Source organism: Haliotis cracherodii, unplaced genomic scaffold, assembly GCF_022045235.1.
Source record: "Haliotis cracherodii isolate W230 unplaced genomic scaffold, xgHalCrac1.p SCAF_20, whole genome shotgun sequence".
In the NCBI taxonomy this organism is placed as follows: Eukaryota; Metazoa; Mollusca; class Gastropoda; order Lepetellida; family Haliotidae; genus Haliotis; species Haliotis cracherodii.
Window position 1 is genome coordinate 5,793,553 of NW_027266276.1, and position 15,543 is coordinate 5,809,095.

Below are 15,543 nucleotides of genomic sequence, written 5' to 3' on the forward strand. Positions count from 1 at the left end.
GTTGTAAGATAGCCAAGCAGTTAAAGCCTTAAAGCTCGTCATGTCAAAACCGGGGTTCGAATCCCTACATAGGTAGCATGTGCCGGAAGCCCCTTTTTGGTGTGCCCCGCCGTAAACTCACTCACTCACCCGGACATTCGGCGGGTTTATATTTAACGAGCACTGGGCATAGGGACTTCGAACAAAACATACGTTGAGCTCTTTTTGTCTCACACAACTTCTAAAACGTAATATTTTAACATCTTGGGTTTGCCTTAGACTTCCAGCAGACAGAGAACGGCCTTTTATCTATGAAGGTAGCGTGAGGCTATTCACAATTGAGGGGCGGTGTGGTGTGGTGTGGTTTGGTGTGGTGTGGTGTGGTGTGGTGTGGTGAGGTGTGGTGTGGTGTGGTGAGGTGAGGTGTGGTGTGGTGAGGTGAGGTGTGGTGTGGTGTGGTGTGGTGTGGTGTGGTGTGGTGAGGTGTGGTGTGGTGTGGTGAGGTGAGGTGTGGTGTGGTGAGGTGAGGTGAGGTGAGGTGAGGTGAGGTGAAATTGAACTGACGCGTTTAAAATCGCTGCACGATCGTTATGTATACGTGTGTGAGTGTGCGTTTGTTTGTACCAGCCCGGCCCACTGAGAGACCATGCTGCAGTTGAAAACGTATACTGCACTCAGACACAGCATACTGACTCCGAATCTACCAGTCCTCGTCTTAGCCCCTTATCGCCGAGTTCCAGGCAGGGTAACATCTTTAACGTTTCTGGGTATGACGCGGCGGGGGATCGAACCACGGATGCGGTTCCAGGTCACAGCGATACAGACACGGAATGACGGTGACTCTTCCGTTGAACAACATCCACTCGTCTGCCTGTGATGTATGTCCGATGAAAGATATATTCTTATTCAATTTCTTTTTGCGATTACGGTTGAGTGAGTGAGTGAGTTCAACGCTGCTTTGAACAGTGATTATATTATATCACGGCGTGTCAGCCTAATGTGGGAGGAAAGCCGGAAGTGATGCAGGTTTAGACCCACAAGCAGGGGTATGGTGCTGACAAACCAAGAATCGTAGGTGTGGCAAATCTGGAATTCGAAAACAGTCCAGTGCTGGGAGGGTAACTCGGGTACTCGGGTCGGGTGGCTACCCGGACCCATGGCTAGTCACGTGATATATTGTTTAATGAAAAATATATATTTAGAACTCCATGGTTATGCTACAAGTCTCTAATGCTGGCATTTCGTTCTGACTATGCACACATTTCTTCTGACTGTCATATGTTTGAATAAAGATAAAGCTTCAGTCAACTTCAGTGTATGCATGGCCAGATCGTTTAATATGTTTATCTAAACAAATTTTGCGAGGGCTACGATCAAATTCTTCCCAATCGGACATTTAGTACCCTTCTCTTGGGACCTAGAGCGGGGTAGGGTAAAGGGGGGATTGGGTACCCGGGTAGTAAATTTGGACTCGTTCCAGGATTAGAAAACACCACCAGCGACTCTTTGCACGAGTAGTCCACATAACTCTGCTCAGCTAATTGCGAGGCCCTCAACAGGACCGCCTCCGTGGTCTAGTGGTAGAGCGTCCGCCCGGAGAGCAGAAGGTCTGGGGTTCGATCCCCGGCTGCGTCATACCAAAAGACGTTTAAAGATGGTACTTGTTGTTACCCTGTCTGGCGCCCGGCATTAAGGGGCTAAAACAAGGACTGGTCGGCTCAGAGTCAGTATACTGTGTCTGAGTGGGGTATTCATGTTAAAGTGCGGCATGGTATCTCAAGCAACAACACAAACACGTACATGCACGTCGCTATATAAGTGCAATAATCTTGGACGCGACGTTAAACCACATTTCACCTCACATCAACAGACCACTGAGCCACTGCCCGCACACCTATTGAAGAACTGGTTATCTGTGCTGCTGAAAGAGCCATTGAAGAGCTAATAACGAATGTAAACTGAAATTAGACACATTTTTTAGACCCATTTATATTGTTCAACTCTCTGGACTGCAAATACAATATTTATACACAACTGTATAACAGTAAAATATTTAATCAAATCGGCTGCATTGTTCATGTAGTGAATGGTCAAAGGGGAGATAACTTTTGTGAGGCTGACGATCATTGGGTAATATATTTTAAAGTCACACCTGTTCCGATATTAGTATGTCAGTGATTATTTTGCCATGGTCAGATTTAATCTGCTCTGTTTTAGGATTCGATATTCATACAACAATTTATGTTTTAATGTATCAGTTCAGAAAGGGTTTCGGTGAATAACTGTCTGGATCTAAGGGCAAGCCATGTCTAAGTCTTTGATTACATGATTTAAGTTTGAGCTGTGTCTACAGAAATTTGACATATAATGGATACAATTCTGTAACAGATCGCTAAGAAACGTGAGCATTTTTCCTGACAATGTGTACTGTCAGCGTGTTGTCATAAGATCTAACAGAATACTGCAAATAAGATTATTCATTAGGAAAGTAGCACACTTCAATTTTCCAAATTTCGGGAGCAGTAGTTGTTTAGCATGTGGTAATTCATCAGAGAGGGAAATATTACTCTAAGCTAGTTATATTATGCGGATGGAACGATAAAATAATAGTATTAGTATGTTCTTCATAACCAATGAAGAATTGGTATTTGACAGCAATGTGTAAGAAAAGGCTTTGTAGCTTGAATCTGTTAGTATATAATAACTCCTCACAGTGCAGGATATAGTTCCCAGAAATTGTAATATGTACGGTCAATAGAAGAAACTCCCCACACAATTTGTTGCTGGATTTTAGTAGATGATATACAATCCTATCCCTTTTAAGCAAATATAACTTATATTACGCCCAAAGTGAAAACGTAAACAAAAATAATTTGTGTCATGTGATACATCTTATTCAAAATGGCGACTCCCTCGGAAGCAGAATTGGGGGTATGTTATTTCGATATGTTTAAGAGTTTTCTGATAAGTAAACCCTGGCCTGTGGGGTATTGTTGACTTGAACCTAAGAGAATAGATGTGCTTTTGAAAATTGAACCGGTTCTTCACAGCCGAACTTGGAACTTGATTTGACAGAAACCGGAAATCACAATCAGGCTGATTCCGAGGCCTGGACATATGGCCTGGGTCCTTTTAGTTGTCATGCTTGTCGTCAGAGACAATTAGAGCCATAAGCTGCACACGGTAGACTGCAGTCTTGCCTAAGTATATATTACCAGCCTAGAATTACAAACTTCATTTAAGAAAATAGCCGTATTTTACTCGCAGGACACATGTTCGGAAGGCCTGTGCAACTTCTTCCACAAACCCTGCACATGCTGAAAAGAAATGTAACAAGAACAGAAAGTTAGGGTGTGCCCATTTGAGAATTTTCACTGTCACCCTAGTCTCCTTGAACTTCTGAGAGAGAAGAAATGTGTGATCTGACATGTTCGAGAGTGCTCATTACCAGGCACACTTTTTCACATTTCAATTGACCGCCTCCGTGGTCTAGTGGTAGAGCGTCCGCCCGGAGAGAGGAAGGTCCGGGGTTCGATCCCCAGCCGCGTCATACCAAAAGACCTTAAAAGATGGTACTTGTTGTTACCCCGTCTGGCACTCGGCATTAAGGAGTTAAAGCAAGGACTGGTCGGCTCAGAGTCAGTATACTGTGTCTGAGTGGGATATTCATGTTAAACTGCGGCATGGTATCTCAGTGGGCTAGCACTATAAATCAGCATCATTCTGGTTTAGTACAAGCAGCCACACACAGACACACATGCATGCACGTCGCTATATAAGTGCAATGATCTTGGACGCAACGTTAAACCCAATTTCACCTCACCTCTTATTTCAATTAGTACATTGTCAGCCTGCAGCAAAGCCAGACTTTTAATTATTCCACTTAGTCAACACCCTACCACGAGACCACGGGCGCTGTCACAAATAATTAGTGCTAATTTACCAAGTCATTAGCACCCGATTGTTTACCTTTATGCACACTTGTCCAGTGGCCATTTTCTCTGCGAAACTTGAAACCTGATAAAAATTGTTCAGAATTTCTTCAAATTCTATTAATTCATTAAAAGAGGTGTCCAACCCAATCCTACATCACAATAACTGCTAGAGTGGTGTCAGTAGGCTACCATAGACTGTTGGACATACTTAAAATGTTGAAGTTCCAGCAGACTCGGTCTTCAGAAAAACTGTTGTCGTTGACAGAGCTAAGTTTATGTTCTTGACAGTAATGCATTTTCAATACTATATTTAGATTTAATTATGGCATATGCAAGGATTGTGTATGAAGTTGTATGTTTTAGGCCTTCTGGACACGTGTCCCTGCTAGTCCAAATGCAGCAGCGTTAGACATTGGCACTAATCCTAAAGTCCTTGCCAAGCTTCCTAATAGTTAAGGTGTCATAAGGACCAGTAGCCATTTGCCCTCTTTAAGGGTTTTGTTGTATGTTATTATTGTAAGGACTAATGGACTAAAACTGTTAGTTTCTATCGCTGTGCAGTGATTTTTTCAGTGAAGTTTGCAATTCTAGGCTGGTGATATACACTTTCCTATTTTATGCTCCTACTTGGGCGATGTTCTCTTAATTGGACACTGTCTGCTGATGTGGGGTTGAACATCTACCCGAGGCAAGAGAGTTAACTGACTATAAAAGTCCAGCTTCCACCCTTGCAAAACTGGGCTGTTATTCATGGAGTTGGATTTTGGCTGGACTGCATAGTCCAATCATAATTGCGCACTGAAATCGAAATCCGATTCATCAGCTGGCATGCAGATTTCGGTCAATTGCAGGATTTGCAAAGTATGTGCATTGCCAACTCGTTGTCAACATATATTTTCCAAATCTTTTCATGCTTTTAATCAAGGTGCTCATGTGATCTGATGCACTTTACGATGTAATATCTGTTTTATCACAATATAGATCTTGATTATCGACCAGATCGTCTTGACTGGGCGCCACCATTTTGTTTGAAGCAAATGCAAGTGATATGAGGGGTAGAATCTGATTGGTCCATAGGAGAGGGATAGAAGGGACATAACTCGTAATAACCACTGGTGGCACTACGATCGAGCCCAGTCATTCCTGCCTAGTTCGGCAAGGGTGGAAACTGGACTTTTAAAGTCAGTTAACTCTCTTGCCTCGGGAGGATGGGAGTTGAGCAGAACCATTCTGGAAAGCATTAATCAACAGTAGCTGCCATGCTTGCTGTGGAATTTTGCTGGCTTAGATAATTAGAACAATACACACTTGGAGCATGCATTTTGCAGTCTACCTGTGTTAACTCTGGCATTTTATGGGTATAGCTGGAATCAGAAACTAAATTACAGGAATACCGACCTTTCATAAGAGAGCTTTATTTAGGTAACCCTGGGTATTCCTCGACGCTACTATCTGAAGTATTTGAATCAAGTAACCTGTGAGTTTTTAACTTTAACATTAGTATTGCGTGTATTATGAAGAAAAAAAAAATACAGTGTTTCATTTGTAATTTGCAAGCTTGACATGCAACAATGTAAAACCTTTATAACAATTACCCTGTATATAATTATGCTTATTGTTGTGATAAAAGTAAATAATGTATGTTGACAGAATGTACAGGAGGTTGAAGCTGTTGCGGATTATGATGATGATGACTATGATGACGATGATGATGAAGATGATGATGATGATGATGATGAAGATGATGAAGATTCGGTAATGCTGAATAATCAGTAAAACTAATTAATTGAAAATATTTAAATGAAGACTTTAAAGTGGGATCTAATATGTCTAAGACTATGGTCAAATTAGCTGCTGTGTGCTGTGCAGAGTTGCTTCCCTCAGCTGTTCCAGCATCCACTGTTTGTGGGTTCTATTGAACTTTAGCTGTATTCCCACAAATTTGTCATGCCGTATAAGTAATTATTTTTTGTAAGAGCACATTTGAGAATAACATGTTGAATGAAAGAGTGTGTGTGTATAGTTTTACACCACTGTTAGCAATTATCAAGCAATATCACAGCTAGGGACACCAGAAATGGGCTTCACACATTGTGCCCATGTGCGGAGGGAATCAAATCCGGGTCTTCAGCATGATGCGCGGACACTTTAATGAAAGAAGTGGCATACACATGATTGTATCTTGTGTATGACATAGTCAGAAATAAAGCAATTATTATTCTGATATAAAAAAAACAACCCAAAAATACTTAAAAACTCTTGTGGAATGGGGAAATCAGAATATGTCCCCAACACTTTATATTTGGCATAGGAACGAGTGAGTTGGGTTTATCGCCGCTTTTAACAGTATTCCAGTTATATCACGGCGTGTCAGCTTAATGTGGGAGGAAAGCCCGAAGTGACGCAGGTCTCAGACGTTTACCACTTCGGTGAAACCCACGAGCACGGGTATGGTGCTGACAAACCTAGAAACATAATTGGGGTGAACCGGGATTCAAACTCATTATCATAGGTTTCTGGTGTGCCCAAGGGACGCAACTCTGCACAGTGAATTGCGGCGCCTTAGACGACTGGGCGACCAGTCACTGGGCCACTTGTCAAGCTACTGAACACGGTCGCCCATCCTCCTACTCTCCTTGACAAATGCTGATTAACTGTTCAAACTTTAGCACGGTTAACTCTGCAGTGTTATTATTAACTAAATGTCTTTATTTGGACAGGTCGAGCCCAAACTGAAGTATGAGAGAATTGGCAACGATCTGACAGGAATATTCAATAAGGATGCTGCCAGCTGCATGGCTGTACATCCAAAGGTAGAAAATAATTGTTCCTAGATTTAGACAGGTATTTATTTTGGAATACTGATTGGCCCAGATCTACAGCAACAGTTGTAAAAACTCCCAAATATTGAATAAAATATTTCCCAATACAGATAGACCACCTCTGTGGTCTAGTGGTAGAGCGTCCGCCCGGAGAGCGGAAGGTCCAGGGTTCGATCCTCAGCTGCGTCATACCAAAAGAAGTTAAAAGATGGTACTTGTTGTTACCCTGTCTGGAGCTCGGCATTAAGGGGCTAAAACAAGGACTGGTTGGCTTGGAGTCAGTATACTGTGTCTGAGTGGGGTATTCATGTTAATCTGCGGCATGGTATCTCAGTGAGCTAGCACTATAAATCGGCAATAGTCCGGACTAGTACAAGCAGCAACACAAACACACACACGTACATGCATGTCGCTATATAAGTGCAATAATCTTGGACGCACGGTTAAACCCCATTTCACCTCACCTCACCCAATACAGATAATTTATTGCACCTTTTGTATTAGTTTTGCTTTCTGACTTGTATTTCACATTGTAACACCATCCCTGTCTGTTTCAGTTCTTGGCTCTGGGGACTCACTGGGGAGTGATCCACATCCTTGACCACAGCGGCAATGATATTAAGAGCAAGGAACTTAATGCAGTATGTCACTCTCTTCTTGACACAACCTTATAGCAGTCAGTGACTTTAGCCATGTTAGCTACAAGTCTGTTTGGTCATGTAAGCTTGACCCCCAGCTTACAATGGACATCCCATTACACGTCACGTCAGACCAACCTTTCACAAACTTTGACCAACCTTTCACAAACTTTGACTGACCAATGGAATGACCAATCAGAAGGCAGCTTTCTCGTGCTTTAGGGCACAAATTTCAAATTGGTGACTACGCTTCGAAACATATTTTGACCAATTCTCGATTACAAATTTGAAACCTGAACAAAAAACATTCTGAAATGGCTTATAGATGGTCTAGATTGTAAGGATTCAGTCGTCAAACCCGTAACTATTGTTCGGAATACCCCATGTTCAAGTTTTCGAGATTGCATGATTAGAAATCACATTCAGACTGTCACTTTCATAATCTGGTAAGCGACGCACTGATTGGTCGGATGAAAGGTCGTTCTGACGTGACCCCGAATGGGATGTCTTCAGATCTTTGTTTAGCGGTAGCGAGAACTACGATCTGATTTTAATGAGATTGGACTGAAATGTTTCAGTGGCGCAACTCAATTGATACAGTGCCTGAATATAACTTTCTGAAACATCAATGTTTCAACTTTGTAAAAGTTCATGACACACCCTTGTGACACAACTACTTGAAACAAAAATATATATATATTGTCTTAGTCCCTGACATGTCTGAATTAGGAATAGTACATGCCCCAAAATAGTCCCAAACTCCCTCCTAAGACTACAGGACTCCAAAGATACCATTGATCATGTGACAGCCTTCGTGGTCTAGTGATAGAGCGTCCGCCCGGAGAGCGGAAGGTCCGGGGTTTGATTCCCAACCACGTCATACCAAAAGACGTTAAAAGATGGTACTTGTTGTTACCCTGTCTGGCGCTCGGCATTAAGGGGCGGCTAAAACAAGGACTGGTCGGCTCGGAGTCAGTATACTGTGTCTGAGTGGGGTATTCATGTTAAACTGCGGCATGGTATCTCAGTGAGCTAGCACTTTAAATCGGCATCAGTCCGGACTAGTACAAGCAGCCACACAAACACACAAGTACATGCACGTCTCTATATAAGTGCAATAATCTTGGATGTGACGTTAAACCCCATTTCACCTCACCTCACCATTGATGATGTTGCTAGATTTGTGATGTGTTGATGTATGTCCTCCCCTCCAGCACACGACAACAATCAACCAGATCAGCATTGACGACAAGGGAGACTTTGTGGCCAGCTGCTCCGACGATGGCAAGGTAGAAACTTCCTTGATGTTTACTGTCATTGTCAGAAAGGGACATTGTTGTCAGAGTTGTCATTGGCAGATAGGAACATTGTTGTCAGAGTTGTCATTGTCAGATAGGAACATTGTTGTCAGAGTTGTCATTGTCAGATAGGGACATTGTTGTCAGAGTTGTCTTTGGCAGATAGGGACATTGTTGTCTGAGTTGTCATTGTCAGATAGGGACATTGTTGTCAGAGTTGTCATTGTCAGATAGGAACATTGTTGTCTGATAGAACTCTCATTGTCAGATAGGGACATTGTTGTCTGATAGAACTCTCATTGTCAGATAGGGACATTGTTGTCTGATAGAACTCTCATTGGCAGATAGGGACATTGTTGTCAGAGTTGTCATTGTCAGATAGGGACATTGTTGTCTGATAGAACTCTCATTGTCAGATAGGGACATTGTTGTCTGATAGAACTCTCATTGGCAGATAGGGACATTGTTGTCAGAGTTGTCATTGTCAGATAGGGACATTGTTGTCTGATAGAACTCTCATTGTCAGATAGGGACATTGTTGTCTGATAGAACTCTCATTGTCAGATAGGGACATTGTTGTCTGATAGAACTCTCATTGGCAGATAGGAACATTGTTGTCAGAGTTGTCATTGTCAGATAGGAACATTGTTGTCTGATAGAACTCTCATTGTCAGATAGGGACATTGTTGTCTGATAGAACTCTCATTGGCAGATAGGAACATTGTTGTCAGAGTTGTCATTGTCAGATAGGGACATTGTTGTCAGATAGGGAACATTTTTGTCAGATAGGGACAATTGTCAGAGAGAACTGTTGAAATCATGAAGTTATAAGACAAAAGAATTATATCTTTTAGCTGACTTTGGCCAAATTACATCAGTCTGGGAGTAAACCCAAGCACAAGAGTACATTGTAGGATGTCAACAGGGTCAAGTAATTGATTGTGAGATTGATTGATTGTACGTGTCCTTCAAACAGGTGATCATATCTGGTCTATATGCTTCGGAAAACAACCAGTGTGTGACCTTTGATAGACCTGTCAAGGCCGTTGCTCTTGATCCGCACTTCAGCAAGCCGGGTAGGGGGAGACTGTTCGTCACTGGAGATGAGAAGGTGAGCTTTGTTGTCCAGAGTGAAAAAACAAAACAATAGAAGTAAAAGTTCATGTTTATGACAGACAACTGAAATGAATGTATTTAGTAAATAGAGAAATGTATATATTTAATGTTTTATATTGATGTTTGTTAATTTGAGGAGCTCCTATCTGGGGAATACTACAAATTAGGAAGTTGAAATTTATTTGATATTTTGGGCAGATAATTAATCGAAAGGTGTATACATGACGTTCAAGCTGGTCCAAGCACCTTACAAAACAACCCCTACCTTTGAATAGCCATATTCAGAAAGTGAAATCTTAATTACCGGATTCGATGTAATAAGCGCCCGCTCTAATAAGCGCCCACAGCGATATTTGCTAATATATTGTCTTGTGAACAATCCCAATTAGCACCCTTTCTGATTGATCAATGTACACAACACTTATTTATTCGCTTATAATATGCACTCGTGTGTTATATGCACCCTTAATTATGGGCAATCAAATTCTGGAAAAAATTTTTTCTCCTATATAAACATTTCAGGCTGTTAGCATAAACCACGACATTTATCTTTCAACTCTGGTTTTTTTTCGACAAAATAATATTGTAATAAGAGCACCCTATTTCTAATTTTGAGAGCGCCCTGGGCGCTTATTAAGTTGAACACGTTTTTTTTTCATTCACAGCTTATACTGAATGAACGAGGAGGACTGTTCAGTCGACACAAGATGACCGTACTACACCAAGGTGAAGGTCCCATCCGAAACATAAAATGGCGAGGAGACTTCATCGCATGGTCAAATGATAGGGTATGTTGGATACAGAGGCATATCTAGGATTTTGATGAAGTTGGGGGCACAGAACCCATGTATGCCATGGGGATTTCGGGTTAGAATTTGTCCCCAGTAACCTGTGCTGGTCTTTAGAGGCGACTTCATGGATAGGGTGGTCAGGCTTAGTGACTTGGTTGATTGTGTGTCATCATACCCAGATGGTATGGATCTTTGCTCACAATTTTGATCACTGGATTGTCTGGTCCAGACTTTAGTATTTATGGGCCACTGTGAAGTGTTAAACAACAAACAAACCCCCCCATAAAACATGCCTGGGGAAGGGGTTTGCGTGCAACCATCCTTATATTAGAAATAGATCAGTAGTGCAGTTGTATTTTCAACCAGTGACATGTTTTTTCAAGCATTTTTTATACATACTTATCAGTTAGTTTATTTTTGACAAAAGGGCTGACATATTTCTTTTTTTTAATTTCCGGCGCACTTGTCTCATTTACAGCCTTCATAAATCCAACTTTCTGCATTAATGGCCATTATCAGTGGCCCAGTGGTCTAAGGAATTCATTCTGCAGAGTTGCATCCCTTTGCTGCCAGGATCTGCTGATCATGTGTAAGATTCACAGATTGGTCTTGATTGTGATCCCTATCTTACAGTATCATGTCAGCTCTTGGGTTTCACATAAGTAGTAAATGTCTATGCCACTAAGATCAACTCAAACACTTAAGGGGCTTAAACGATCCAGTGTTATTGTTAGTTGTATGTCAGGTACTATGCCAAGCCACGACCGTGGAGCAGTGTGTATCTATGAGTTTCTGTTGCAGAGTGTGAAGATTTTCGATATGACGTCCAGGAAAAGAATAACTCACATTGATAAAGGCCACAGGTATGACAACTGCATTTCACCACCTTTCTGAGTGGATTTGGAAACCCTTTCCCAGTCTTGTATCAAGAAGGCTTGATAAATCTGTTCACAACCCTGGGTTAGAATAGAGGCGCCGGGGTAGCCTAGTGCTTAAAGCGTTCACATTCCCCACATGGGTACAATGTATGACGCCCCTTTCTGGTGTCCCCAGCCCTGACATTGACGGAATTTTGCTAAAAGCAGCATTAAATCACTCTCTCTCACTCACTCACTCACTCACTCACTCACTCACTCACTCACTCACTCACTCACTCACTCACTCACTCACTCACTCACTCACTCACTCACTCACTCACTCACTCACTCACTCACTCACTCACTCACTCACTCACTCACTCCATGTAACTCACGAGACAAATTGGTGTTAAATAATCCCAACTGATACATCTCATTCCTGTACTGGTACACCATTGGGTGATACATACACTGATGTATTGTAGACATGTGGACATGAATTCTATGCTTTTAAAATATCCCACTGGGTAGCCATTTTTCGCAAATCAACCTTGACCTTGTTGCAGTCACCGCCCGGAGCTGTATTGTTGCAGCCTGTTCTGGAAGGATGACCATACCCTGCTCCTCGGCTGGGGCGACTTGGTCAAGGTAGGTTCTTCTCGGACCGATTGTAATACAATATGGAAGCAAGTACTTTAAGTTTGATCAACGACAATGGTGAGGATTGACAACATTTGTATTTCAGGAGGACAAACCTTGATATGTCAGGAACCTTTTGCATTATTTGGAATCTGAAACAAATCCAGGTGTTTTTAAACTTAGACTATTTCTCTGAATTCTTTTATTGTCATCATCGTTATACTTGCTATGTGGCCCCTGAAGGTCCGGGGTAGAATAGGTCTTCAGCAACCCATGCTTGCCATAAAAGGCAACTAGGCTTGTCCTAAGAGGTGACTAACGGGATCGGGTGGTCAGGTTTGCTGACTTGGTTGATGCATGTCATCGTATCCCAATTGTGTGGATCAATGCTCATGATGTCAATCGCTGGATTGTCTGGTCAAGACTCGATTATTTACAGACTGCCGACATATAGCTGGAATATTGCTGAGTGCAGCGTTAAACAACAAATAAACAAACAAACAAACTTGATATGCTAAGTGACAATCACATCTTGCATTCCAACAGAATAATAATAGTTGATTTTACCTCATCCTGACTCATGCTTACTGCTTATCTGATCTTATTTTCAAATGGTAGTGAAAACTTCCTGAAAAGTCGTCATTTGTAACTGAGATGTTTTACAGTTGTTTTTGTGATTAGTGAGAAAACTATGAATGTTTCTTTAGTGTCCAAAAATCCATAACACATGGATATTTTGGTTTGTCGTTCTCCAAGGCTTGTGACTTTGCAAAATTGAATTCACTTGTGACAGATAATTCGTCATTTCTCGTCACTCATTAATTATTGTCTATATCCTCACTGGAGTGGTTTGCCATATGCCTCAGAATGTTGTTTACCTGTGAGGGTCCACTCCATGAAGCTTATTAAACACTTAAAGGTGAAGATAGAAGATTCCTTTGTGTGTTTGGAGCCAGGAACCTAGTTTGTTGTGGATAGTAACAGTAACTATATGTCTAGGTTTGAGCTGTGACATCTTTTTTTGACAGATTTGTGTGGTACGAGAACAGGAAAGGCGAGATGCCAGAGATTTGCCAAACAGATACGTGGAGATCGTCGCCATGTTTAAGACCGAATTCTTTGTCTGCGGAATCGCCCCACTTGGGGACAGTGTGGTGGTGCTGTCGTACGAGAAGGATGACCCCCATCAGGAGGTGAGGCAATACTTGCACAAAACTCCGGGGGGCCCACGCGCCCTCCTGCTCGCCCACCCCACCCCACCCCACCCCAAGCCACCCCACCCCACCGCACCGCACCGCACCGCACCCACACAACACCACACCACACCACACCACACCACACCACACCACACCACACCACACCACACCACACACCACACCACACCACACCACACCACACCACACCACACCACACCACACCACACCACACACACCACACCACACCACACCACACCACACCACACCACACCACACCACACCACACACACACACACCACACCACACCACACCACACCACACACCACACCACACCACACCACACCACACCACACCACACCACACCACACCACACCACACCACACCACACCACACCACACCACACCACACCACAATTGGGATATGATGACATTCATCAATCAAGTCAGTGAGCCAGAGTATCCAGTAATGCAGTTTAAATTTCAGCCTTTAACAGATTTGACCACACGTTTTTCAATATTTTCTTACAATTTATTTATTGAAGTAGACACAATGTATGGATAACAACTTCTTTGTCACTGTAAAGGTGACATTTCGGTATAGATCCTTATATCGTTGTCAAGCAACTCACTCACTATGACAGCTATGCATTTGTGCTTTCCTCACACAGTTACCTGACATGCTGTAATATGACTGAAATACTGTTCAAAGATATGTTTGATACTGTTCATACAGTAATCTGTGAACTGAAATACTGTTTCACTCACTCACTCACTCACCAATCAGTCACTCCGATGTTCTAGGGGGGCCGCATGGTGTCCAACCGCCCACACCTGCAAGTGCTGGATGCAGGGATGAACAGGTTTGATGAAATCTCCAATGATGCTCTTTCAATCCGAGGCTTCCAGGAGTACCGGTGTAATGACTACCACCTCGGTGAGTGAATACGTCTTTCTGTAAGGAGTCGGTTGTTCTGTCAGTTGACATCTGAGTATTCCATCATTTTGTCATTTGACATCTAATTATTCCGTCATTTTGTCGTTTGACATCTAATTATTCCGTCATTTTGTCAGTTGACGTCTAATTATTCCGCCATTTTGTCATTGACATCTAATTATTCCGTCATTTTGTCAATTGGCATCTGAATATTCCATCATATTGACATAACCAGCAGTATTTGTTTACCTCTGAGAAATACGTGTAAGCTGTCATAAGAATGTAGATAATTAGTTATAGCATTAATACTCTTATGTTAATTAGACTGCCTCTGTGGTCTAGTGGTAGAGCGTCCACCCGGAGAGCGGAAGGTCTGGGGTTCGATCCCCGGCCGCGTCATACCAAAAGACGTTAAAAGATGGTACTTGTTGTTACCCTGTCTGGCGCTCGGCATAAGGGGGCTAAAACAAGGACTGGTCGGCTCGGAGTCAGTCTACTGTATCTGACTGGGATATTCATATTTAACTGCGGCATGGTATCTCAGTGTGTTAGCACTATAAATCGGCAATAGTCCAGACTAGTACAAGCAGCCACACAAACACACACGTGCATGCACATCGCTATATAAGTGCACTAATCTTGGACGCGATGTTAAACCCAATTTCACCTCACCTTATGTTAATTAACAAAGCATCATTCATATGCTCATGTGACATTATGGCAACACATTTTCAAATATTTGCTTTACAGATTCAACTGTCTAGAGCTAAAATGCTGGATCGTGAAATAAAATGAATTAAAAAGTTAAAATCTATGTAGATATAGAATATGTACAGAAGATTCGTTAGGTGTTCTGTTTATAAGGAGGGGCGGTCGGGTAGCCTTGTGGTTAAAGTGTTCGCTCGTCACGCCAAAGACCCGGGTTCGATTCCCGACATGGGTACAATGTGTGAAGCCCATTTCTGGTGTACCCCGTCGTGATATTGCTGGGATATTGCTAAAAGCGGCGTAAAACCATACTCACTCACTGTTTATAAGGGGGAAGAAAAATTGTATCATCAACGGTGGCACATCCTCTACAGACAGTGGAATAATTCTGTGTTTGTTGTGCAGAGAGTATTGTGGAGGAGAACTTGTTCTACATCGTCAGTCCAAAAGACATTGTCCTGGCGCGACTCCGTGACCAGGATGATCACATCACGTGGTTGTTGGAACACGAGCAGTTTGAGGTTCGTATTTACACAGTTTGTATTCATAACCCTTTGAGTATTCTAAAGCAAACTTGTTCATCCATGTCCCATGCTTGGCTGAAGGATTTCTGGAGAATAGGTCCAAATAT

General features: G+C 42.3%; 1 protein-coding gene across 1 annotated transcript in view; it reads left to right on the forward strand.

Annotated features, from left to right (window-relative positions):
- Positions 1-2,866: 2,866 nt before the first annotated feature.
- LOC139470247 (vacuolar protein sorting-associated protein 41 homolog) overlaps positions 2,867-15,543 on the forward strand; it is a 29,660-nt gene continuing 16,983 nt past the window's right edge. Inside the window, exons 1-12 of the mRNA XM_071252582.1 lie at positions 2,867-2,910; positions 5,565-5,669; positions 6,635-6,727; positions 7,294-7,377; positions 8,589-8,663; positions 9,649-9,783; positions 10,454-10,576; positions 11,381-11,442; positions 12,003-12,084; positions 13,104-13,268; positions 14,072-14,204; positions 15,318-15,433. Of these exons, the coding sequence (XP_071108683.1) occupies positions 2,881-2,910; positions 5,565-5,669; positions 6,635-6,727; positions 7,294-7,377; positions 8,589-8,663; positions 9,649-9,783; positions 10,454-10,576; positions 11,381-11,442; positions 12,003-12,084; positions 13,104-13,268; positions 14,072-14,204; positions 15,318-15,433 (1,203 nt within the window). The 5' untranslated portion in view covers positions 2,867-2,880. The remainder of the gene's footprint in view (positions 2,911-5,564; positions 5,670-6,634; positions 6,728-7,293; positions 7,378-8,588; positions 8,664-9,648; positions 9,784-10,453; positions 10,577-11,380; positions 11,443-12,002; positions 12,085-13,103; positions 13,269-14,071; positions 14,205-15,317; positions 15,434-15,543) is intronic.